The sequence below is a fragment of the Nyctereutes procyonoides genome, unplaced genomic scaffold (genome assembly GCF_905146905.1).
Source record: "Nyctereutes procyonoides isolate TBG_1078 unplaced genomic scaffold, NYPRO_anot_genome, whole genome shotgun sequence".
Lineage (NCBI taxonomy): Eukaryota > Metazoa > Chordata > Mammalia > Carnivora > Canidae > Nyctereutes > Nyctereutes procyonoides.
The window spans coordinates 16,979,821-17,003,895 of NW_026575144.1; the positions used below are offsets into that span (position 1 = coordinate 16,979,821).

Here is a 24,075-nt window from a genome sequence, read left to right on the forward strand (position 1 = left end):
GTATAATTTGGCACAAACCATTCATCTCTTTAGGTCCTGGATGGTTTATATTTCATTCATTTGTGCTCATAGGGGAGAAGATGGAGAGAAAGAAGAAAAAGCCAAGGAAGATAAGGGTAAACAGAAGCTGAGACAGCTCCACACACATAGATACGGAGAGCCGGAAGTTCCCGAGTCAGCGTTCTGGAAGAAAATCATAGCATATCAACAGAAACTTCTAGTAAGATGTTTTAGAGTGAATATTGTTGTTGATATATTATGAGACTGTGCTAAGTCAGGCCCAGTAAATATTCATTGACCTTTCCTTGGGTGGCAGTTGGGACCAAGTCAACTATGCAAGTCTGTTTTATTTACTCACCTGAGTGTGCTCATAAGTATAAATATATAATTATAAAATTATAATAAATAAATGCCTTTGGTCCACTGCTCCCTGTCATCAAACCATAACCTCCACACACATCCACATTACTGAACCCATCTGATTTAGTGACTGCCAGCACACTGCAACCAGTGTCTTCCCACAAAGACTTTAGAGCAGATTAATAAATATGCTCTGCAGGACACTGTATGAGGGTCTGCAGTGCATGAAAGCAAAACACGACTTTCCGGGTACAGGTAATTCACAGTGATGTTCCAGAACTGGGTTAATCAGTTTTTCTAGAACATCACCTTTTTATTAAAAGCCCAATTACAAAAATATTAATGTAGTGAGCCAACTTTTCTATTGGTAATAAGAAGGTCTCTTCAAGAATTATTCTTTAAATAAAAACAAGTACAAAAAGTGAATGAAAAGAGAGAAGATAGTTCTTTATGTAGTGTCCTATATATTTTGCAGAAATGCTCCCTAAATTAATAAAATGCATATTCATATTTGAAAAGCAAAGGAGGTGTAGTTCTCTATTTGTATTCATACAAGATGGAATTCATAAAAATGTTGGTTGAAAGCCCTATTATTGTAATATATATGATTTTTTAAAGCAGGAAAATGTTGGGAGATGAGTGTGTAGAATAAAGCTACAAGAGGTATTGACCAATAATGTCAGACCTAGAAACTAATACGAACACGCATAATAAAGCCGTTTGAAAGACAAAATCATATTTGATGTTTTACAGCCTTTGAGAAATCAAAAATAGTTAAGAAACTCAGTATACTATAGCACTTCACCTGTAAGGGAAATGGATTGTCCTCAGTAATTATATATTCTAACTGCTTATGTATAAATATTACACTACGCATTCTTATATAAGGTATGCCAACATAATTAATAGTTTCAGGTACGTCCTCTTAAACTATCTTGTACTTTCTTCCTATCTCTTAGTACAAAGTATCCTGAACATAAACATTTTGTAGATAACTCTGGATAATCACTGATTTGCTGTGTTGTAAGAGTTGCCATGGCTGCAGGCGCACCATAGATAGTAGGGCATGAGGTTGAATGGGCTCCCCAATAACCCACTGTGGCCCCCATGGGTTCCTGAAGACTGTATTTAACTACAGATGTGCAAACAAGCCAGTGAGGTCTTTCTTCCATTGTCTGCCTCAGGGTCACATGCTCTCTTACCGCTTTCCTGCTTCTCTTTCCATATGACTTTCTCTGCCATCCAGTGTGCAGGTACAAGACTAATTATGGCCACCACAGGTTCCTTGTCTCTCAAGTCTTAGCGATTTGCCAGCTCAGATAAACAAGGTTACTAACTCAGCCTCCATGACCCAATTCCAACCTTCCACGAGAAGCACCAACGTGACGACCTGGTATGGCTATGGTAGGCTGTCTTGGTCCAGTAAGCCATGGCAGTAAAGGCAGAGTTCTGTGTGGGAGATGATGCCACCCAAATGGGGTATGTACATGGCGACCAATAATGGGGTGCATTGTCATCTTGATATGACCTATTATGCTCAAGCTCCTGGCATATCCTCTTGGATACCTCATAGACCTCTCCCACTTAATAGTAAAACAAATACTTGGTATTTCCCATCTCCTTTTTCCTTAAGCCTACTTCTCCTCTAGGTGTTTTTTTCTAGCTGATAAATAGCACCAACCATTTATTGAGTTGCTCTGATCCCAAATCCAGAAGATTACCGTGTCTGAGTCCTCTCTTTCTTTCCTCCGTCAAATCCAATCCAGTGGTAACTCTTCCCAATTCTGTCTTCTAAGTATAGCCAGAGTCTGCTCAGTACTTCCACCTCCACAGCTACTCTTGGTCCAGGACACCACCATCAGTACCATCCCCTCCTGCTCAAACTAGTCCTATTGCTTCTACTCTTGCCTCCTGTTTCCCACACAGCAATTGGAATGATCTTTCCAAATCATAATCTGGTTGTAAGAAGGCCTCTTCAGCTCCTCCAATAACTTGCTATCTTACCTAGAATAAAGTAATAATTCCAGTTACAATAACAAATTAATAACTAACTTTCCCTCAATGAACTTATTATCTTCCGAGTAAACCTCTGAGAAAAGTTCTGTTGTTATGCCCACTTTACAGATGATCACAGTGATGCTACAGGAGTGGTTAGGAGCTTGTCCACATGTGCGGTGAGCGGGTGGTGAGGGTGGGCTTCACAGCCAGGCAGCCTGGCCCCAGAAGTCCCACTGCACTGGAAGGAAGATTACGAACTTTGATCAGGAGCCTGGAAATCTATGCCCTGCTCACCTCTTTGATCTGTTCCCTCCCACCCCCTCCTCTCCTCACTGTGCTTTTTCTCTCACCATCCTTCAAGTACACTGTCACTTTGAACTCAGAGCTTTCATGCCCCTCCCCATGTGCTCTCTCTCTCTCTCTCTCTCTCTCTCTCTGATACACTCTTCCCTAGTTGTTCACTTGCCTTGCTTTCCGATGGTATTCAGACTTCTGCTCAAATGTCACTTCCTAAGAGAAGCCTTCCCTGACCTGCCTATCTAAAATAGCACCCCCATTCCCTAAGGCCTTAAAGTGATAGATTTTTCTTCATAGCATTTAGCATCCCTTGAAATTATATTTTGTCTTGTTTTATTTTTCATCTGTGGATATGCTTCTTTATCATTTGTGTCCTCTGTGGTGGCCCAGATGTTCTTACTCACTGTTGTCTATAGCAATGAGAATGCTACTTGGTACATAGTAGGCTCTCAAGAAATAGTTTTGGGAAATGAAGGAATGCTTAATTTAAATTGTCTGCACTTGTCAATCTCTTGATTCAGTGACCTTATCATTTTTTTCACCTTTAGAACTATTTTGCTCGCAACTTTTACAACATGAGAATGTTAGCCTTATTTGTCGCATTTGCAATCAATTTCATCTTGCTGTTTTATAAGGTACGTACATCTTCGTCTTTCAATGACTAGTATGAAACCACAGATGGACTGAATTGCATGTACAGATTTGGCAGATCCACTAATGAGCACGTCTAAACCTGTTCTAAAATGTTTTGATGATAGAGAAAACCTAGAGAGGAAGCCTATCTAGTAAGTCTAGTGGTGGTCTAGTAAGGCTGGAGTAGATTTGTTCCTCCAAACTAAGTGGGTAATGCTTCACCTGAAAAACATTTGATTCTGTGGAGCTTAACCCAGTGTCCCTAGCCTAATCTGGCTGCCTGTCTCACTCGTTACCACATGTGGGTGTGGCATACCTTTATTATATTAAATTCTTCTGATAATTGAGGGACAGCTTAGCCATCTGATTTTTTCCCCCTGCATGCATCAGAATCCTCGTAAGTCTCACTTAGATTTGAAGGAATTTTAAAGAATGTGCTCATTCTCTGCTATCAGTTTTTGAAAAGCTATCTTTTTATTTTTAGCCTTTGCTTTTTAGCCTTTTCATGGGACACAGGCTTCATCTCTGGCTCTTTACTGATCAGGCTGGGTTTCCATTGTTTCTTGTTTGTGCTGATATCTTAGAGGAAGTGAACTGACTGTACTTTAAATGGTTTGAATCAGGTCTCCACTTCTTCTGTGGTTGAAGGAAAGGAGCTCTCCACTCGCAGTTCAAGTGAAAATGCCAAAGTTAGCAGCCTAGACAGTGGGTCACCCAGAATCATCACGGTTCACTACGTCCTGGAGGAGAGCAGTGGCTACATGGAGCCCACACTGAGGATCTTAGCTATTCTCCACACGGTCATTTCTTTCTTCTGCATCATCGGATACTACTGCTTGAAAGTAAGATAGTAAGACACCAGGGTACCTGTGTGTCCATGTGTGCGCATGTCTGTCACAGGTTAGACTTCTGGTGAAGCAGACTTTGAGATGGAAAAATTATTATGGGCAGCCCCGGTGGTGCAGCGGTTTAGTGCCCCCTGCAGCCCAGGGCGTGATCCTGGGGACCCGGGATCGAGTCCCACGTCGGGCTCTCTGCATGGAGCCTGCTTCTCCCTCTGCCTGTGTCTCTGCCTCTCGCCCTCTCTCTCTCTCTCGCTCTGTGTGTGTGTGTCTCTATGAATAAATAAATAAATCTTTAAAAAAAAGGAAAAGAAAAATTATTATTAGGGAACATTCCATGAGTCAAGGGGAGAAAGCAGCATAGGACAGAGAGAAAAGTGGGCCTATGGTTTAGATGTGACAGGGCACATGCACAAGCTTCAGTCTGTGAAGCTGGGATGACCCAATAGGGTTGTCTCCAGCTTTGGAGGAGACAGGGTATTGGGGCCTGGCCTTCAGAGCTCCACATTGGCTGCAAGCTTCCCTGGAAAGGGCATGTGGCTTTGGGCCATCTTATTCTAGCTTTCTGTAACATATTGGTAATCATCCACCTAATGGCCAGTTTCACAAAACTTGATCCCATAGAAGTAACCCACCATGTGTATTAGAGTTACAGAATACATCCTGTGGAACCTATCAGTCATTTTGATTGTACTGTTATTAGGTACCTGTCTAATGCCCTCATTGGCAGAAATGCTTTACAGTTTGTCACACTTCACCCAGAAAATAATACAGCTTTATCCGTAGATCCCTACCAAGGGAGTAATGTAATTTGGTGAAAAGAATTCAAGATAGTCTCCGAGTACTCAGGGCTGCCCAATAGCTTTGCAAACCTCTGTATTTTTTCCTAGCAAGACACCTTCTCATGGTAATGCTTTATTTCACTGTCTCCTGCCTCTCACTGTGAAGCTTCCAGAAGACTTTTAAAAAATCAGAGCCCAGAGCAAAAGACTAGAATGTAAAATTTTCTTCAGAAATTCCTGTCCCTCCCTTTCTTTCCTTTGTTTTATGAGTTGGGGGGAGGGGTGGAGGGATTCTTGGATACTTCTAGAACATCTGCATCCGTCTATCTGTGCCTTGTGTAAAATTTGTCCAAATGAGAAGAGAATCAATATGTTCTGGAAACATTTTGGCAAACTGACAAAGATTTTTGCTGATGCTTGAAAATAAAATTTATTTCAAAACACATGTGGGCACTCTGAGCGTGGAATCATTAAAGAGATCTCACAAATAAAACTGCACTTTTTAGAAGCATGCATGTTGGAACATTAGTAACATTACTATATCTTATTGTAGCCATTCATGTCTCATATATATATATGTATGTATATATATATATAAATATATATATAATAAATATATTGTGATAAAAGATATATTGAATCTTTTTAATTTAAAAGTGATGTTTGTAGTGCAATTATCTGTAAATTTCTATGTGTTTGAATACAGATATATGATATCTGTTCTATCTTCTGTTTTTCCTAAATCTCTAGATGTTTCTTTCTGCCTAAATATAACCAATTCATTTTCATTCAATTTTACCTTCTTGGAAGTAACATGGGAAATATTTTTTTCCAAAAGCTGTTTTGTAAAGATAGTGACCACAGGAGATGCCAGTAAATCTAAACTAATTTTAACATGTTTATTTTTTCAAATGTAGGTCCCATTGGTTATTTTTAAGCGAGAAAAGGAAGTTGCTCGAAAATTGGAATTTGATGGGCTTTATATTACAGAACAGCCTTCAGAAGATGATATTAAAGGCCAGTGGGATAGACTTGTAATCAACACACAGTGAGTAAAGAATTATGTGAGACATTTCTATGCTCAAAAATTCAAGACAAAAAATACTTTGAATTCCTGCAGAGTTGTCATAACTTTAGCAGAGGTGAATAATAGTTACAGTTTCGGCCAAGAAAATCAAGAGACTAAGCACTGTCAGGTTCTTAAACGGATGCCATCAATTTTTTCCCATCTGTGTTCTGAATTCCTTAATCAAAAATGGTTCTGAGCCCATTTCCACAGCACTGATGGAACTTGACATCCATTACTCAGTGCTCAGAGAAGTGTGTAGTTGGAGGTACATAACTTACTGTGCAAGGTTATCTCCTCCAAAACACAGAGGACGCAAAAATTATGGAAAGAGTTGTAGCATTAAAGAGTTGAATTTCATACTTTTAGTGTATCCAAGTTGTTAATTTCTATGTTGGTATCATCAAGCAGCCTGGCATCAAGCTAGCTAAACAGTATGACCTGTAAAACATAAGACAGAGAAGCAAGTATATTTTCTGTACATGAAATATATAGCCTTGTGAGATCAAGATCCAGACTCCTAGCTGCTGTTCCAGGTATAAGTCCATCAGGAAAGTATAATTTCACACCACTAAAAAAGTATTAGTGATACAATATTTTTTGAGTAGTTTATACTATGCACCTGTGAAATATCTTTTTTTTTAAAGTTTTGCTTATTCTTAAAAAGTTAAATGTCTAATAAGCTCTGAGTTTTCAAATAGGGATGATTTATCTGTGCATTATAAATGTTTACTCTAAATGCTCAATGTTTTATTTATCAACTCTGGATGTTTATACCAAGTCAAATGAAGTCTATCCCTTTGAGTAAACTCTGTGTTAGGCAAGACGTGAGAAGCATGCTTTGGTGCCATGTTCAGTTTTCTTGAGGATAACTGGTGGGAATGAGGGTTTTTTTACTTCGATGGTAAACAATGACAGATTTTTACATACTTTAATTTTTTAACACAATTGACAAAAAATGACACGTTACAAATGACATATTGACATGTCTTGAATGTAAATGAAGATAACAAGACTTTTTTTTAACAAGACTCTTTAATAAATATGCTCATATTCTTCTCCCTTCAAATAGTAGCCCATAGTCTTTTTGTGATTTTGTATGTGTATATTATAGAGTAACATTTAGATAATATCTAATCTACCTATGACATAGAAAAATTATGGGATGAGACAAATTCATTATGATTTTTGTGAGGGGAAGAATGTATATTTACATATTATTTTAAGCTGTTGTATATTCTAAACAATATATTGTTATTTATAATTTTTTAAAATGGTATTATTTTACTTTTATGCCTTTATATTTTTTAGGTCATTTCCCAACAACTATTGGGACAAATTTGTTAAAAGAAAGGTAATGCTTCTCAAAAGGAATGCGTTCTTTCTTTCTTCTTAGAGCACAAGTCAGATTTTAATTTGATGTGGCTCATATGTACAATGAAATATTAAGGCATGCTTTATCTGTCAATATCATTTCAAAGTGGCAATGGAATTGAATATGAATTTCAAAAATTGCACATAAGAAAAAAACATACTCATCCGCTTGTCCTGCAACTCAGGTGAATAAACAGTGCTCAGTCCACACAGTAACAGGACTTGGTGAGAATTTTCTCTGAGACTGTTGGGGTTACCTAAAATAGCTGATGGCCAGTTTCTGATAAGACAGCTGTGAATCCTGCTGTTCATTACAGAAGTAAAGACCCTGCATGACAACAAAGGATTGAGTTTTATTTACTTCATATAAACTTTAAAGATCTTTTTGTTTTCATAAAGTTTTCTTCTTCTGATGTCCACCGCTCAGAGTATGTAGAAAGAACATGGATATGGAGTCAGTGGTACACTGTGGCACCTGCTAGCTCTCTAATTTTGAGAGTCAAGGATCATCTCTGCTCTTCCCACTGCACAGGATTTTAATGTTCGTAGATCACATCTTCAAATGAAATAATATACATGCCACTACATAGGTGTCATAAAATACTATGATCATTACATGCTAGCTCCTACTGTTACTCTTTGAACCTTTCTAATTGCCAGGTTGACCCACCTCACCCTCTGTTCCATAATGGGTTCTGGCCTTAGTGGACGCTATCTGGAGTGAATAGGCAGAAAGACCTACCAAATGAAGTGATCTGATTGTGGCCTGGTAGGGATGCCACAATTCAGGGTCACTTAGGACAGTTCACAACAAGCAGCCACACAAGTGTTGTGTTACCAACCTGAGGGGAGATAGAGGACTTATACCAAGAATTTAAATCTTGGTGATTTAAATGTGATGAAACACATTGACCTTTTTTTTTTTTTTTCCTTAATCACGAGACTTCCTAAGAGTTGAGAGAAGTAGTGTATTTGTTTTTTTTTATCTTGGTGCAAGTTTTCTGTCTTCTTGTGTGACCTGGCATTTTGAGTAGCACTGCGCTGCTGCCTATGAGCACATCCAAATTAGGCAAAAGCTCTGAAAGACTTATTTTTAAACAATTTTAAATAGATAATTCAAACATTTCACTCTTCTTAATTATTTAATGAAGAAGCAGTTTTAAATCGTTAAGGCACAAGTGTCTCAGAAAGAAACTGCATATTCAAATAAGTAAATTGTAATTGCAGCTAGGACTATTCGTGGCATTCCTACTGTGTGTGTGTGTGTGTGTGTGTGTGTGTGTGTGTGTGTGTGTGAGACCTGATTTGTTCTCCAGAGAATGAGGTGAGGACACAGTCCAGAGGGAACAGCCACTCACATCATCCCAGCCCAGCTATAGTGCCATGAGAATAACACACAACAAATGTTTTCCTGAACCTTTGTAATCAGTGTTCATTGACTCTTCACCACTACTCTTTCGTGTGTCCATTTATTTACCTTGATTGTATACATTTAGAAAAATCTGGTTTTTATTTCTTTTTTTTTTAAGATTATTCATTTATTTTAGGGAGAAAGTGAGTAGAGGGAGGGGCAGAGGGAGAGAGAGAATCTCAAATACACTCCCCACTGAGCTGCACGGAGACTGAATCCCATGACCCTGAGATCATGACCTGAGCCAAAGCAAGAGTCAAGCCTAACCAACTGAGCTCCCCCACCCCCACACCCCTGATTTTTATCTCTGCTAATCCCTTCTTCCATTACTGTATTTCTTCATCCACCCTCTTCTTTCACTTTGGCCTTCCCTGCCTCCTTTCCCCACGTTCTCATTTCCTTCCATTCACTCCTGTGCCCTGCTTTCCTGCTGCCTTTTCCACTCAGCAGCCAGTCCTCTCTCCTGCTTTGCTCTCCTTCCTTTTCCCATTGCCTGTGCTTTCACTGTGTGGGGGGATTCTGGTGGTCTGTAAGCATTGGGCCAAGAGTGCTGTGTCATGGAGCTCTGCATCCTGGGCTCAGATCTAAGCCCTGGTCTGAACACGTGACACACAGGCAAAGCCAGGCTGGGGGGAGGAGGGCTCAGAGCACAGAGGGGGTTGCTCAGAAGGGATTCAAATGGTGCCTAGACGTCTATGCTAGGCCTGCACTGAAGACACGAGGGGGTGGTGACAAGGCTCCAGGGATCCAGTCAGGAGATGGTGGGAGCATTGAATGCTTGTAACAGAGAGCCCAAAGAAGATGCCATCAGAAGTGGCATGCCCAGGGCCAACAGTGGTTCATGCAGATCTTTGTCACATGTCAGGCCTTGCCTGGTGGCTTTCTCACCCCATCTCTTGCCAAGCTTCACAACCTTGGGCATGTTCTGTTTTCTGAGACACAACTTCTTATCTGTAGAACGGGATGCTGATAACAAGAAACTTATATACTAAGACATTCCCATGAGGGAAAGCAAATCAAGGTTCCTACCATGATCCCTGGCACACAGTATGAATTTGGTCGAAATTCCTTTCATTTCATCTTCTTCCACTTCTTATTTACTTGGCCTGTCTTCTTCCTGCTGCATGCCTCCCTCTTTTTTATTTTATTTTATTTTATCTTATTTTATTTTATTTTATTTTATTTATTTATTTATTTTTATTTTTTGCATGCCTCCCTGTTGAGTAAGAAATCTTGTTTCTGTGAGAGGTATCATTTAAAATGCCATAGGTTTGCTTTGACCTTAAGCAGTGTAGGTCACAGAAAAGGGGCCATAAACAAGAATTTTAAGTGAACTTGAACATAAAGGAAAGATGTAGCGAGTATGAAAATAATTAGATGTTTGTATACATGTGCGTACAAGGAGTTGGTTAATGCATGAGGCCAGTCAAATGCTTTTTTGCCTGTTCCCCAGGTTATGGATAAATATGGAGAGTTCTATGGCCGGGACAGAATCAGTGAGCTCCTTGGTATGGACAAAGCAGCTCTGGACTTCAGCGATGCCAGGGAAAAGAAGAAGCCAAAAAAAGACAGCTCCCTGTCGGCTGTGTGAGTGTTACATTTGCTCCATACTATAGCTCTAGACTGAAAGGAGAAGAAATTTCGGAACTTGCTGGTGTACTGTTTTCTTTTCACTGTCTGAGGAATAGAGATGTGGGAAACAAAATGTACCTAAGGTCTTGACCTTTTATACTTCCAGATATTTTCAGCTATGGAATGGTTTTTTTTTTCCTACTAATTTTGGAAGGTGACTCTTGTTATTTACATAACAAAAATAAATAAAGATGTGTGTTCTTAATTTGCTTTAATCCCTAAAAGCCACTTAAATCAAAGTCAAACATATGTAAAAGCACAACATCTGACTTTCTTTTCTGATGCTTCATGCCTGATAAAAGGTGAATCTTTCTTATGTTTTGGAAAAGGGATCTGTATAGCCCTTTGATTAGAAATATTCAAAGCTCGTAGACTTTTATTATAATTACTGTGTTTTATTTAAATAGCAAAGACTCATATGCCAGAAATACCATGCTTTCAAGCTGTTACTTGGAAATTTAAGTTTTAAAATGAAGCACTCCTAATATTGTGCTTTAATGGAAAAATGTATTATGATACAACTAGAAACATGTGAACTAGTTGAACTGAATTTGCCCAAGATTGAATTTCACACACACTCACACACAGAGTGTGAGTGGACAGATATACACATATAGATTTTGCAAATTTGGTCATCTGTAATTCTGGAATAAATGTACAGCATGCGTGTTTTTAAAAATGCAATTTCTTACTGTAGCCACTTAATAATTGTAGAACAAACACAGTTACCTTCCCTGAAAAACATGTTGTCCTTTCTTATTTTTGTATTTATGGTCTCAGTCAATTAGAGATGTGATGATGACTTTGAAACTACAGACATTTGAGGCTTTGTAGGGCAGTTATCATTTTGTCTCAGATGAATATTTTAGCTAGCATTAAAAAAATTTTTTTGGCTGACCTATCTCATTGGTCATATATTATCTATCTGAAAAGTTGTTAGAGCCACATGGTTTTTAAAAATAATATGAACTCAGTTTAAAATCACTTAGACAATGACAGACACTATGAATTTAGATCCAAAATATCACCTGGATACTTTAAGAAAACCCATGTGGTACTTAAAGACTGATTTCAGTGTAGAAGATGAAGAACACTGATGGTCCCCAGAACTAAAACCTAATGGTCGAATATCACATAAAACAAGGACTGTGGTCAGAGTGGTGTTGAGCCTTCTACTAACATTTTAAGATCTCTTACACACAACATAGAATCAAATAGTTTTACTGAATTATGCACTTTCCATGGTCCTATTTATGACCCTAGAAAATAAGTCTGAAAAGATAGAAGGAAAGTTTAGACTGTTTTTAGTAATGTTTTACTATGAACAAATTTTATATTAGTGGAATTTTCCATTGTTTTACCTAGGAAATGTTTGCAAGTTTGACTCCTTGCAAAGTACCAAGAAATTAATGTGGCATTAATACCTTTATTTTTTTCTTAGGTTTTTTTTCCCTTGGGCATTAATACCTTTAAATATGGATAATAAAATTAGAAGAATACAGATCTAGTAAATAATGTCCACAATTAGGAAAAAGTTACAGGTAGTCTTCTCTATTTAAAACATTTAGAAAGAATGAATAAAAATTACAAAACATATTTTAATATATGTGTATCTAACCTGCAAAGATTATGAATATTTATGCTAAGATTTATTCACTCAACCTGTATTTATTGAGAGACATTCCTTGAATGATGTAATGTGCTTGGTGCTAGGGAGTTCACATGAGGTAGAAAGGCATAAATGTACATACATAGATATTTACACACCAGGACACTTGGTTGGCTCAGTCGGTTAAGCATCTGCCTTTGGCTCAAGTCATGATGTCAGGGTTGTGGGATCAAGTCCTGCAGTGGGCTCCCCGCTCAGCAGAGAGTCTGCTTCTCCCTCTGCTGCTCCCCCTGCTTGTCCTCTGTCAAAAAAAAAAAAATATCTAAAAATAAAAAAAAGATACCTACACACCCACGACTAAAAAGCAACGTGGGAAATCATAGTTAAGTCTAATCTAAGTAAGTCTACATGGTGCTTTGGGAACCAAGGGGAAAAGGTGAATCCCTTCTTGGGTGGTTTTGAAAACAAAAGAAAACACAAGATGAAAAACCCCTTTCATTGGCAAATTAAGTATAGTTATAAAATAAATGTGCATATTTATGAAAGTTTTTGTTAGTGTGAGTAAAAATTACCTTTTTCGAATGCAATGTATAATGAAAGTGAGGGCACTTTTTTTTTCTTTTTTTAGAGATTTTATTTATTTATTTATTTATTTATTTATTTATTTATTTATTTGACAAAGGAACCAGGGAGCACAAGTTGGGGGAGGAATAGAGGGAGAAGCAGACTCCCTGAGGAGTAGGGAGCCCCAACACCGGCTCAATCCCAGGACCCTGGGATCATGACCTGAGCTGAAGGCAAATGCTTAACTGATTGAGCCACCCAGGCGCCCAGTGAGGACACTTTCGATGCACACATATTGGTTAATTTGGCATTGTTTCCAGGGATTGTTCTCACATATGAAGTGAGTTTATCTTACGTATAATTTAAGGAAAGAAAGAGCTATTCTTAATCACAGATATCGAAGGTGGCAATGTTTTGTTTTGTTTTCCAAGATCCTTCTGAAAAGGTATCACAAAACTCTGAACACCTTGTCCATCAGCTCCTCCCTTGGCACCTGGGAAGAAGCTAATTTCCTGAAATGGTTTCCAGTTGCATCATGTGGAAAGAATCCCAGCAGGCTCTCCCAAGCCTCTGAGATTTTGCTTCCTGTGCTTATCTATCTATCTATATATTATATATATATATATATATATATATATGTATTTTTTTTTTTTGTCTTTCCAGACTGAACTCTATCGACGTGAAGTATCAGATGTGGAAACTGGGAGTCGTCTTTACTGACAATGTAATAAGCCCACTTCGTTACCACAAAGTACACCATGCTCATGTTAGATAAGTCTGTGGGTTTTCTGAGATGGATCCACACTTACTTAAGAAAGTTAATCAAACATCAATTCATTTAAATACAGACCATTACTTGACAATGACCCAGGGAAATACATGATTAATTAGCCAATCTCTCATTCCGTTTCTTTCAACAGCTGAAAGATTAACATGAAAGTATATTTATATAAGAAAAAGAAACTGAGATATGAACTTGAGTATTTTCATTTAGGTTTTAGTTGGGCAATGGCATACTTCAAAGTTTTCTAGGCATTACAACAAAAGTTCTAAATAAATGAAAGAAAATTTAAAAACATTAATTGTGATAAATTTAAGTTTTCCCAAAAATAAAATACATTAAGTTTTTGTATCTTTTGTTCGAGATTGAGCTTTCCTTTCTCAAAGACCCTAGAGGCCTATGAACTAAACACAGGGCCCAAGGATATGTCCACTTAAAATGAAAAAAAAATACCTAGTACTAAAAGCCACCAGCTGTCAGGTCAGTCATATTTTACTACCCTGGCTTGCTTAATAGCTTGACATTTTTTACTTTTAGAATTTTCAGTTTAAAAAAATTGTTACTATCATTTGTTTTTATGCTCCCATTTGCTGTCTATGGGACATTGCTGGAGATAGTCATGAAATTCTGCTGGGTGGATAAACTACATATTTTTGTTGTCAGGCCCCAGCTCATCTCCTCCTGCCAGCTCATAATCCTCTTACCATCCTCACACACCTCCTACAAAGGAGAACGTGCAAACAAACCCAAAGGCTTGGCCCTATACCTTCCACTATTTTTGCTTCTGTGTTTTCTCCCTCGGACATCTCATTTAGTGTCAAAATGTCACTCTAATCAGCACTGACTTTTATAGTAAATGTTCATTCTAGTCTCCTAAAGGCCTATGACACCCCCCAAATTCCCCTGCCTCTGCCCTACGGCACCTAGCCATCCAGCCGTGGGCCCAGAACTCTTCCCTCCTGCACCCAGCCAGCCAGCCATGGACCCAGAACTCTTCCCTCCTGCACCCAGCCAGCCAGCCATGGGCCCAGAACTCTGGGTCTCTTAGAGAACTCTTTAGAGAGCTCAAAAACAAGTCTTATTAAGCATCCTTTAGAAATGTTAAATTTTAAATGTCTTATTAACTAATTTCTCATCTAATAATGGAAGCAACTCCCTTGAGTAAAAGGGAAACCACCTCACCTCCAGCATTGGTGTTTTCCATTCAAGGAGGCCCGCCATCTTAGCCTCTGCCTGAAAAGGTCAATCCTCCTTAACCTCCTTGTATGACACAGTACCTGCATTGCGCATGATAGTCATCTTGGTATGCGGTTTTCTTGTCCTCCAGAGAATTTGATTATGGACAGACTTCTACAGACTTCTTTCTGATATACAATTATGATATATTGTTCATCCACTTGCAGTTTCATGGCTTCTGTTTGACCAGTCACCTCTCAACATTGTCTTCAGACCTCAAGAGCACAGTTTCTGTCTGAAACACAGCTGGAGTTACCAGATGCTATACAAGATTCCTAGTTAAATTTAAATTTCAGATAACTAAATGTACACACTTATGTATTTATATTTACATATAAATATATCCTAAATATTGCATGGGACATACTTAGCCTGAAAATTATTCTTGGGGCGCCTGGCTGGCTCAGTCAGTGGAGAGAGATTTAAGTAATCTCCACGCCCAATGTGGGGCTCAAACTCACAACACCAAGATCAAGAGCCCCACATTGTGTGTGGAGATTACTTAAAAATAAAATCTTCTGTCTCCCTCTCTCAAATAAACAAATAAAATTTTTTTTTAAAGGAGGGGCACCTGGGTGGCTCAGTAAAAAATAAAATCTTAAAATAGAGAACTAATTTTTATTATTTCTTTATTTTTTACGTGGCGTTCGTCTGTAACTGAGCAGCCTGTGTTTTTAATTTGCTAAATCTGGCTAAGCAGAGTCCCCATGTAGTCTATACATGTATCCTTGGCTCAGCTTATCACCTGTATTAGGCTCCTTATTCATCTTTGCCTACAAACTTGTCCGTTCTCCTCAGCCTTTGCATTTCTTAATAGCCTGCTAGCTGTGTCCATCCAGATTTCCCAAGACAAATGTATCTTCCCTTCTCCTCATTCCTCCCCATTAAATACAGTCCCCTATCCACCATTTCCTCTTTCTTTCAGTATTCTGTTCTTGTTACCTTCACTCAAATGACCAGCTTCGACTCCTCCTTTCCTTCTCCTTCCAATATATACATTTAATTATGTGCCTAATTGGATTGTTTTTCAACCTTCTGTGATTCTCCCTTCTGCCCTGGCCAGTTCTGCTGCTAGTCAGGGCTCTCAGAACCTCCCCTGTGGGGTTGGCCAGTGGTATCCTAACAAAATGGCTCTGCCACTTACACCTTCTTTTAGAAAGAAATTTGAACTGAGTGAGCTCACTTTCCTCATTTGTAAATTTGGAGCTAAAATTTCTTATTTCAGGGGTCTTTTTAGAATAAAATGAGAAACTGTATGTAAAAATATATGGGGCAGTGACCAGCACTTGGTAGGTGCTCAAGACACTTTCATAAAATGCTGCTTTTCATATACCATTATTCTGTATGATGCCCCAGGGGCTCTCATGTGCCTATAAGATGTGACCACATCCCTTAACTTGGCCTTGAGGACTCCAAGCCTGCTCTACATTTCCAGATTTTCTGAAACAGAAACTCACTCTCAAACCAAACTGTCATTCTCGAGCACATTCTGCATAGTCTGTTTTCAAATACTGTTTTCTTTTTTTCAACCTAATTTCTAACTTCAGCCCCAAACTGCCCATAAAAACTCTGTACCACTTTAGCCCCCTCTGTCTTGTTTTTGTTCTTTTTTAAGGCTTAATATATCCTCTAGTCAAAATGAAGGTTTCCAGCCCTTCCCAAAATAGGTAGCTCTCGACCCCACTGGCAAAACGTGCCTCATGCCCGAGAGACTCTAATCCAAAAAGTCAGCGTGATCACAGTATCTTTTATTCCTTTATTCATTCCCCTCCCATCAAAAAGTATATATATTTTATAGCCTCTGTAAAGTTAATCCCTTACATTGATTGTAATCAAGATTTCTACAGATAGTATCAATTGTGTTATTAGGTTTATTACAGCCTTTAGTGACTTTAAATGGTATTTGTGTTTTCTCCTTGACTTGTTTTGGCTCCTGTAAAGTGAGATGCTTGGTTAATAAGACACCACATATAATCTCTTATAACTAGTAGGTCTCAACAAACACTGACTTAGTGAGTAAATGAAAAATGAAAGAGGAAAGGAAAAGAGGGAGGGAAAGTTGGTTCTTTGGTTGACTGTAGAGCAGGGGCTCCCAGCGGGGGTAGTTTTGTCCCTCAAGGGACCTTTGTCAATGTCTGAGACACCTTTGGTGGTCGCAGGTAGGGAGGGGGGTGCTGCTGGCATCTGGTGGGTAGAGACTAGGGTTGCTACTAACCATCCTACAGTGCACAGGACAGCCCCCACAATATATTATCCAGTGTAAACTACCAGTAAGTGCTGAGGTGGAGATACCTTGCTATCAAATATTAAGTCAATAAAATTTTCTCTTTGGGAAGATTCATAAGAACACCCTCTCTGATAGAAAAGTGAGAATGACATTGAACCTCTCAGAACAAACTAAGGGAAAATGAAATACACAAACCGACATAACTCATTAGAATGATATCAATGTATAGACTAGGAAGGTAAAGTAAATGAAGTGATTATAATAGAATGAAATCAGAGTAGCTTTTGACAATAGTGACTCATTCTGCCTTCTGATATGCTTCCCCCTTGTTTTGTCTTCTTAGTCTTTTCTCTACCTGGCCTGGTATATGACTATGTCCATTCTTGGACACTATAACAACTTTTTTTTTGCTGCTCATCTCCTTGACATTGCTATGGGGTTCAAAACACTAAGAACCATCTTGTCATCGGTAACGCACAATGGCAAACAGGTAAAGGTTAATCTTTTTTTCACTCCTACAAAAAACAAAACAAAACAAAATGCTGACCAAAATAAACCTAACCTCCAATGGCAATGTACAGTTTTAAACATTTCTGTGAATGAAGGATCTGCACTTTTTCTTTTATAAACCATTAGGATTATTAGTTGAAGAGTCCCCTAAACCTACTTTCAAGTCTTGATTTGACTGATTCACTGTATGACTGACCTTGGATAACTTAGTTAATGTTTTTAAATCTCTACTTCTTTTGTAAAATGAATACAGTAGAAGTACCTGCCTTTTAAAGTTTTGGGGAAAATGAAATAAAGACATAAAGGTGTTAGCTCAGGCCCCGGCACATATGAAACATCCCCAGAAAATAGTTAATTTTTTCCTAATATGATATTTGCTCCATTTGGTACTAGAGGGAACCAAAATGTGTTGTAGCATCCTGATGCACTAGTTGTAATAGTAATAAAACATGAGATGCCATGTTCTTAATTTAGTGTAATATTTCAAAAGTGGATATCTATGTGTTCTTTTCACCACTTTTAAATTGGGCAGAAAAAATAATGTTTCACACTTGTCAAGGTCCTACTTAGAGTACTTACATACTGGTTTAGTTCAGATAATCTATGTTTTAATGGAGCTCAATTATAATGTGAAAACTTTCATTATTAATAAACTTACTATAGTAGCATGTATTAATTGACTCATTCTCTATCAAGTGTCCACTGGGAGGTAACACATTGTATGTCAGTTATTTGGCTTAACACAGTCCTTCTTTCCCAGAATTTTATAATCCAGCATATTTTTAAATCTGAGCCCCTGCAGAAAATGTGAACCATGCCCACCATTAAGTTCATGTGATTCATAGTTATATTAGCATGATCTTTAGTTTCCTAAATTTCAACATATTGTTCTTTTATATGTCACTTTAATTTTTGAATGCATGACATTAGCAAAAAAGTATACTATGCTAATTCATTCATAGTATTGAGTTCCTAGTGTATTTAAAGAACTGAAGATGCTGAATCTATTGTGTATTTTCATGCAAAAGATCTGGCTCTACTTTTAATTAACTTCTAAAATTTTGTTGTTATTATTCCTTTTCTTTTTGAGCTAGCAATTTTTCATTTGCAGAAATATGAAGAGCTTAATAGTCCCTACAGGTAAAACATGCAGAAATTTACAGTGGCAGTGTACTCAATTTACAGATGTGAATTTAGCCCTCTATTCAGATAACATGTTTCCTCCAGATAATAATAAAGTGATTTCTGAAGGATTTGATGTATGCTGCCACAGTCGAGAACATAGGGATTCATTGTAATCAGAGGAAGTAGACAGAAAAACAATGTACTTTTGCACGTTTAGATTTTTCTGTGATATAACCAGAAATATATTTTTACCAACTTGGTAAAAGCCAACATATACATATTATGATCAATTTGGATATGAAAGTAAACCAGAGTTTATTCATCTCCAGCTGTAGTATGCATTTACTAGCCAATTAAGTAGGCAAGTTTTGCACGAAATAGTCTGACAACTTGATACAATAAAGAGAATAGGAAAACAAATCTCCCCACTAGAGGGTAAGAAAAGTATGGAGTGAGGTATGAATCCTACTATTTTCTAGTCTATAAATCCAGCTATGTGCTGTTGGAATGCTCTCCTCCCACACTGATGTCAAATATGCCAGTTATATATGTCTTGCATTTCTAATACGTGTTCAATGTCACATTGCTTTCCAGCTTGTATTAACCGTTGGCTTATTAGCTGTTGTTGTATACCTATATACTGTTGTGGCATTCAATTTTTTCCGAAAATTCTACAATAAAAGTGAAGATGGTGATACACCAGATATGAAATGTGATGATATGCTAACGGTAAGTTCATATGCTTCGATCTCACTTGAATGAAAAAATTCCCCTGCTTCTTCAATCCAAATGGTTTCTGTTAGTTTTATTCTTCAACTACGTGGAAGAGAAAAGTACATACACAGTAAAAAAGCTGTGTGGCTCTTTAAAAAATATTAACACTTTTTATTTTTTATGGAACATAAAGGGCTATTTCTACCATTTTTGTATATCTGCTGCACCAACCTGATAATCAGCAGATTTCCTGCATAAACACTTTATTGGTTCATAGATTCCAGGACAGCAGGTAAAATTATTTCTTTGGAGAATATTTTGAAGCCTTAGTGATCTGTTTGCTAGTTAGTGGTATTAACTACCATCACTAAGTTCCAAAAATGTATCTCTTAATAGAACCGTTAGTTTTTGCTTTTTTATTTAGTATTCTGGCTTAAATTATCTTTTTAGTCTTGGTTTTAAAATCAATGGATGAGAAAGCTTTTAGGTTGCTCTATCACTGTTCTATAACCCACCTCTCTGAAAATGATAAATCAGAAGCTATCCTACATGAGATCTTAGATTGAAAATATGTACCTCTAGCTGAAAAGAGATGAATTCTTCAGTGAGGACCAAATAGAAATACCAACATAATTGAGGTTAGTGGGGAAAGTAAGAAACTAACAAAATTATAGTATAACTACTCTAGAAAAAATAAACATCCCAAAAGAGTAGTGAGAGACAACTACTAATATTATAAAAACTAACACTTCAGACAGGCTTTGAACTAGAGAATGATAAATCTAGGGACAGGAAAAAGAGTCTAGAAATACACTTGGAAATTAAAAATATGACAAAAGTGGCTTTTAAAATTGTGAATGGCAAAGAATTCAATAAATAGTATTGGTACTCTGAATGTGCTTTTGAGGAAATTTTGATAAAACCTGTTTTCCATCCTAGTTCTTTAAATCAAAATAAATTCTGAATGGAACAAATACTTCAATGCAAAAAAAAAAAAAGAACAACATTTGACTTTTGAAATAATAATAATTTTTAAATGAAAAAAGGTATTCCTGAGTATGATATAAAACCTAGGATGCATGGAAGCCTAAAAAAATTACTTTAAAAAGAAAAACTGTTAAGCAAAATCTTAAAGACAAATGAGAAACTGAGGAAAATATATTCAACACTGCAACAAAGGGCCAGTGTCCTTAATTTACTAAGTCCTCATCACATCCCTAGGAAATAAGCCAATAGAAAAATGAAGAGACTCTGTCTAGACAACTCATGGTAAAATTCCATCAGCTCATAAATTGGAAAAATGCTTACCCGCTAGTGTAATTAAAGAAATGTAAATCAAAAAACAATTGACTATTATTTTTACCTATCAGGTTTATAAAATATTAAAGTTTGTTAATATCCATAGTTGTTAAATTGATGGAAAAACTGGCACTTTCATGAATATTTGTTGAGAATTTAACACAATGATTTTAGAGAAATTTTGCAATGTCCGTCACATTTTTTTGTTGTACCTACCCTTTGCCTTGTCAGTTCCACTGCTAGTATTGATTTAGATATTTATTTACAAATATGTTCCAGTGGGTTCAAGGATACTTGCTGCTATCACAAATTGGAAATAATCTAACTTATCAATAGAGTCCCGATTAAGTCAATTATGGCAAATCCATACAATGAAAAAGTAGGTAGCTATTTAAAAATATGACAAATATGCAGGTGTTGATATAGAAAGACATACAAATTGCATTTAAGTGAGGGGAAGCAAGATCTTGAACAGTATTATGATAAGATCCTAATTGTGTACACACACACACACACTTAAAATGAACCTAATAGATATGCTGTAATATGGATACAGTGTTTCTGGAAGGATACAGAGGAAACTGATAACAAGGGTTCCTACAATGAAGAGGACCAGAAATTAGAGAGAGAATTAATTTACACAATAAGAGAGTAGTCACTGATAGTAATGTCCACCAGAGTCACTAACATGCAATACCTTACAATCAGTAAGGAGGCACTTTCAAGATCCTCCATCTCCTCTTCTGGGAACTGCTTTTATTTTTACTTATTTTAAAGATTTTATTTATTCATGAGAGAGACAGAGTCAGAGACATAGCCTGCTTCTCTCTCTGTCTCTCATGAATAAATAGAATCTTGGAAAAAAAAAAAAAGCTAGCAAAACCAAGCAGCTAGCAAGACAGAAGAAGGGTGGAGTAGGAGGTGGTCAGGTTTAATTTCTTTCATTTAGTTCTCAAAAGAGAATCCTTCCTTTACATCTCTAGCATTTAGTCTTCACAGGGTGAAGTCTAGAGTATTGTTTGCTTGAGATAGGTTTTCTTCAGTCAGGCCCTATTTTCTGGGCATCACGCTGAGCTTCCACTGCCTTTGCTGCTTCCAGTTGTTTCCTAGGGTATGTAGAATGTTTTTGGTTTTCACGGGGACACGGTTCACCTGCCGGTGTTTCATACCTAACAGCAGGTGGCGATGTAGCTGCAGTTTTGCAGACTCGGTGATGATTGACACTTGGCTGGTTTCCCCCCTCCCTTCCTCTCCTCCTTTTCAGTGCTTTCCTCCCTTCCTTTCTCCCTCCCTCCCTTCCTCTTTCTTTTTATTTTTCCATTTATTTATTTAGGATCATGGTGTTTTGAGCCTGAGAATCTAATTAAGCCAGCAGTATCCTGAGAGAATTTGAACCTCCTCTCTAAGAATGTAGAAGAAAGTGAAAAATGACCCTAAGTTCCCAGCAAAAGCTGACTATAGCTACAAGCCAGGGAAAGTGACTTGGCTGGCATATCTGAAACATTCATCTCAAAAGGTGTGGTTCTCAACCTCAGATTCACCAGGGCAGCTCTTTGTGAATCTATAAGTCAGAAGCCACCCCAGATCCCAAATTAGAAACTACAGGGTAGGTGTCAAGACCTATGTGTTTTGGAAAAAAAAAAAAAAAAAACCTTTCTAAGTGGTTGAGATAACAAGTCACTCCTAGGGAAGCAACTAGCTTAGGTGATTGTTCCTTTTATTTTTTTTTTTAAGATTTATTTATTTTAGAAAACAACAGAGTGCACCAGGTTGGGGTAGGGGGAGAGGAGGGAGGGGGAGGACCTGGGGGAGCAGGGGTGGGGATGGAAGCAGACCCTACAGTGAGTGTGGAGCCCTACCCTTGGCTCTATCCCAGGACCCTGATCATGACCTGAGACGACACCAAGAGTTGGATGCTTAACCAACTGAGCCACCCAGGTACCCCTATTCTGAATCACTTATTTTACACTATTCTCCCAACAAGTAATCTGTCTCTGTCTCTATTTCTCTCCTTCCCACTTTTTTTGTTTTTGTTTTTTAGTCAGGATAAAGATCTTATAAAGCCCTACACCAATCCACCAGAAACTGTTCCTCCTCAGTTTTCTAAAGCTGTCATAAACAGTGATTGACCCCGGAATGAATCCACTGAGATGAGTGACTAGGGGAGAAGCCACAGAATATTAAATCTGGAGAATTAACAACGGTCTATTTCCAGTGTTCGTAGTGCCAGGCACCTTTCTTCCTCATGATTCAGATTCTCTGAACAAAGTACATCTGTGTCATCTGGAATTATTCTTGCCATTCTCTAGCTCTGACCATCAGGTTTGAGCTGATTCTATGAAAAGGAAGCTGAATGAGAGATGTTTCCATTTTCAGGAGCAGAATGATAACCCAAAAATGAAAAGCCTGACAGCCCCATGTTAATAGGTGTTTACCACACTGCTTTGTACTCTACCACAGCAGCCACCTACCTACTATTTCTGGGGATAACCAGGTAGTGACAGTTAAGGTTGGTAAAATCAGTATCAAAATCCGACCGGTGAACCATGCATTTTATTGACTAACCAATCAAACCTGTAAGACTACTATCTGTACTATCTCTTCAGCATGGTCATAAGTCTATTATTGAAATATGGTGGAATCCTTTTTTCAACATCAGAGTTGTCAGAGAATGAAGGTGAGCATAAAGACAGGGATATTGCTGGGAGAAGCTAGATGACTGACAGATCTGAAAAGTCTCCTTTTAGAATAGTAAATAGAAGACATTTACTTCAGTAATTTAGCCTCATTCCATTGTCTTATCTTCAGCTGTGCATGTCTAGAAAGTAAAAGTGTATCATTTTCTTGAGGACAGACTCACATTAACCAGGCTCCTAAGAGTCAGTTGTAGGAGTCAGAATACCAACATCCAACTCATTAAGAGTTTGTGCCACAAGTCAACACAGCCTCTTCCCTTTGGAAAACTCCATGTTTTTTCCAAGACTCAATCCAACATCTCAATCCACCCAAGACTCAATCCAACGTCTTGGTTAGCAGCATTTAGCAAAAGGAAGGAGCTAGATGATCTTAGTCCCCTATATGTCAAGCAAGCAGGATTTTGGGAGCTGGGACATTCTAGAAGCTCGGTAGGGAGTTGCAGTGATACACTGTTGGCCCACTATGGGTATAGTAGGAGTGTGGGGAGACAAAGGGCCAGAACTGGATATGGAGAAGTACCAGACCCGAGCCAGGCAGAATGTCAAAATTGAGTCCCCAGCCCAGAGAGGGGATTACAAACAAAGCTAAGTATGATGAAGCCAGGAAAGGATGACCCATGTTAGTTCACAAGTAAAGAGTAGGCAGCTGCAATAATTATCTATCTCCTGTGGCCATGATTAAAGCACAGATGAAGACATACCTGGAGAGAAACCTACAACCCAATCTTTTCTTAATAAAAATAAATGCTTATAGTCAAAATAATTCTAACAATATGTAAGAGTATACAGTGAAAATAAAATTTCCTACAGATCTACTGTTCTGAGTTTCAAGCACTGTTTTAGACACACAGTTCAGGGAAATTAATGTAGTGTCCTAGCGGGTATTTTTTGAAGTGACTGTCTTAAAAAATTTTACTTC

General features: G+C 37.9%; 1 protein-coding gene across 1 annotated transcript in view; it reads left to right on the forward strand.

The window, feature by feature from the left end:
- The window catches only part of RYR2 (ryanodine receptor 2), a 755,069-nt gene that overhangs the window by 722,612 nt on the left and 8,382 nt on the right, over positions 1 to 24,075 (forward strand). The window contains exons 92-100 of the mRNA XM_055308992.1: positions 73 to 220; positions 3,204 to 3,290; positions 3,912 to 4,130; positions 5,830 to 5,960; positions 7,290 to 7,332; positions 10,217 to 10,350; positions 13,232 to 13,292; positions 17,156 to 17,302; positions 19,042 to 19,176. Of these exons, the coding sequence (XP_055164967.1) occupies positions 73 to 220; positions 3,204 to 3,290; positions 3,912 to 4,130; positions 5,830 to 5,960; positions 7,290 to 7,332; positions 10,217 to 10,350; positions 13,232 to 13,292; positions 17,156 to 17,302; positions 19,042 to 19,176 (1,105 nt within the window). The remainder of the gene's footprint in view (positions 1 to 72; positions 221 to 3,203; positions 3,291 to 3,911; positions 4,131 to 5,829; positions 5,961 to 7,289; positions 7,333 to 10,216; positions 10,351 to 13,231; positions 13,293 to 17,155; positions 17,303 to 19,041; positions 19,177 to 24,075) is intronic.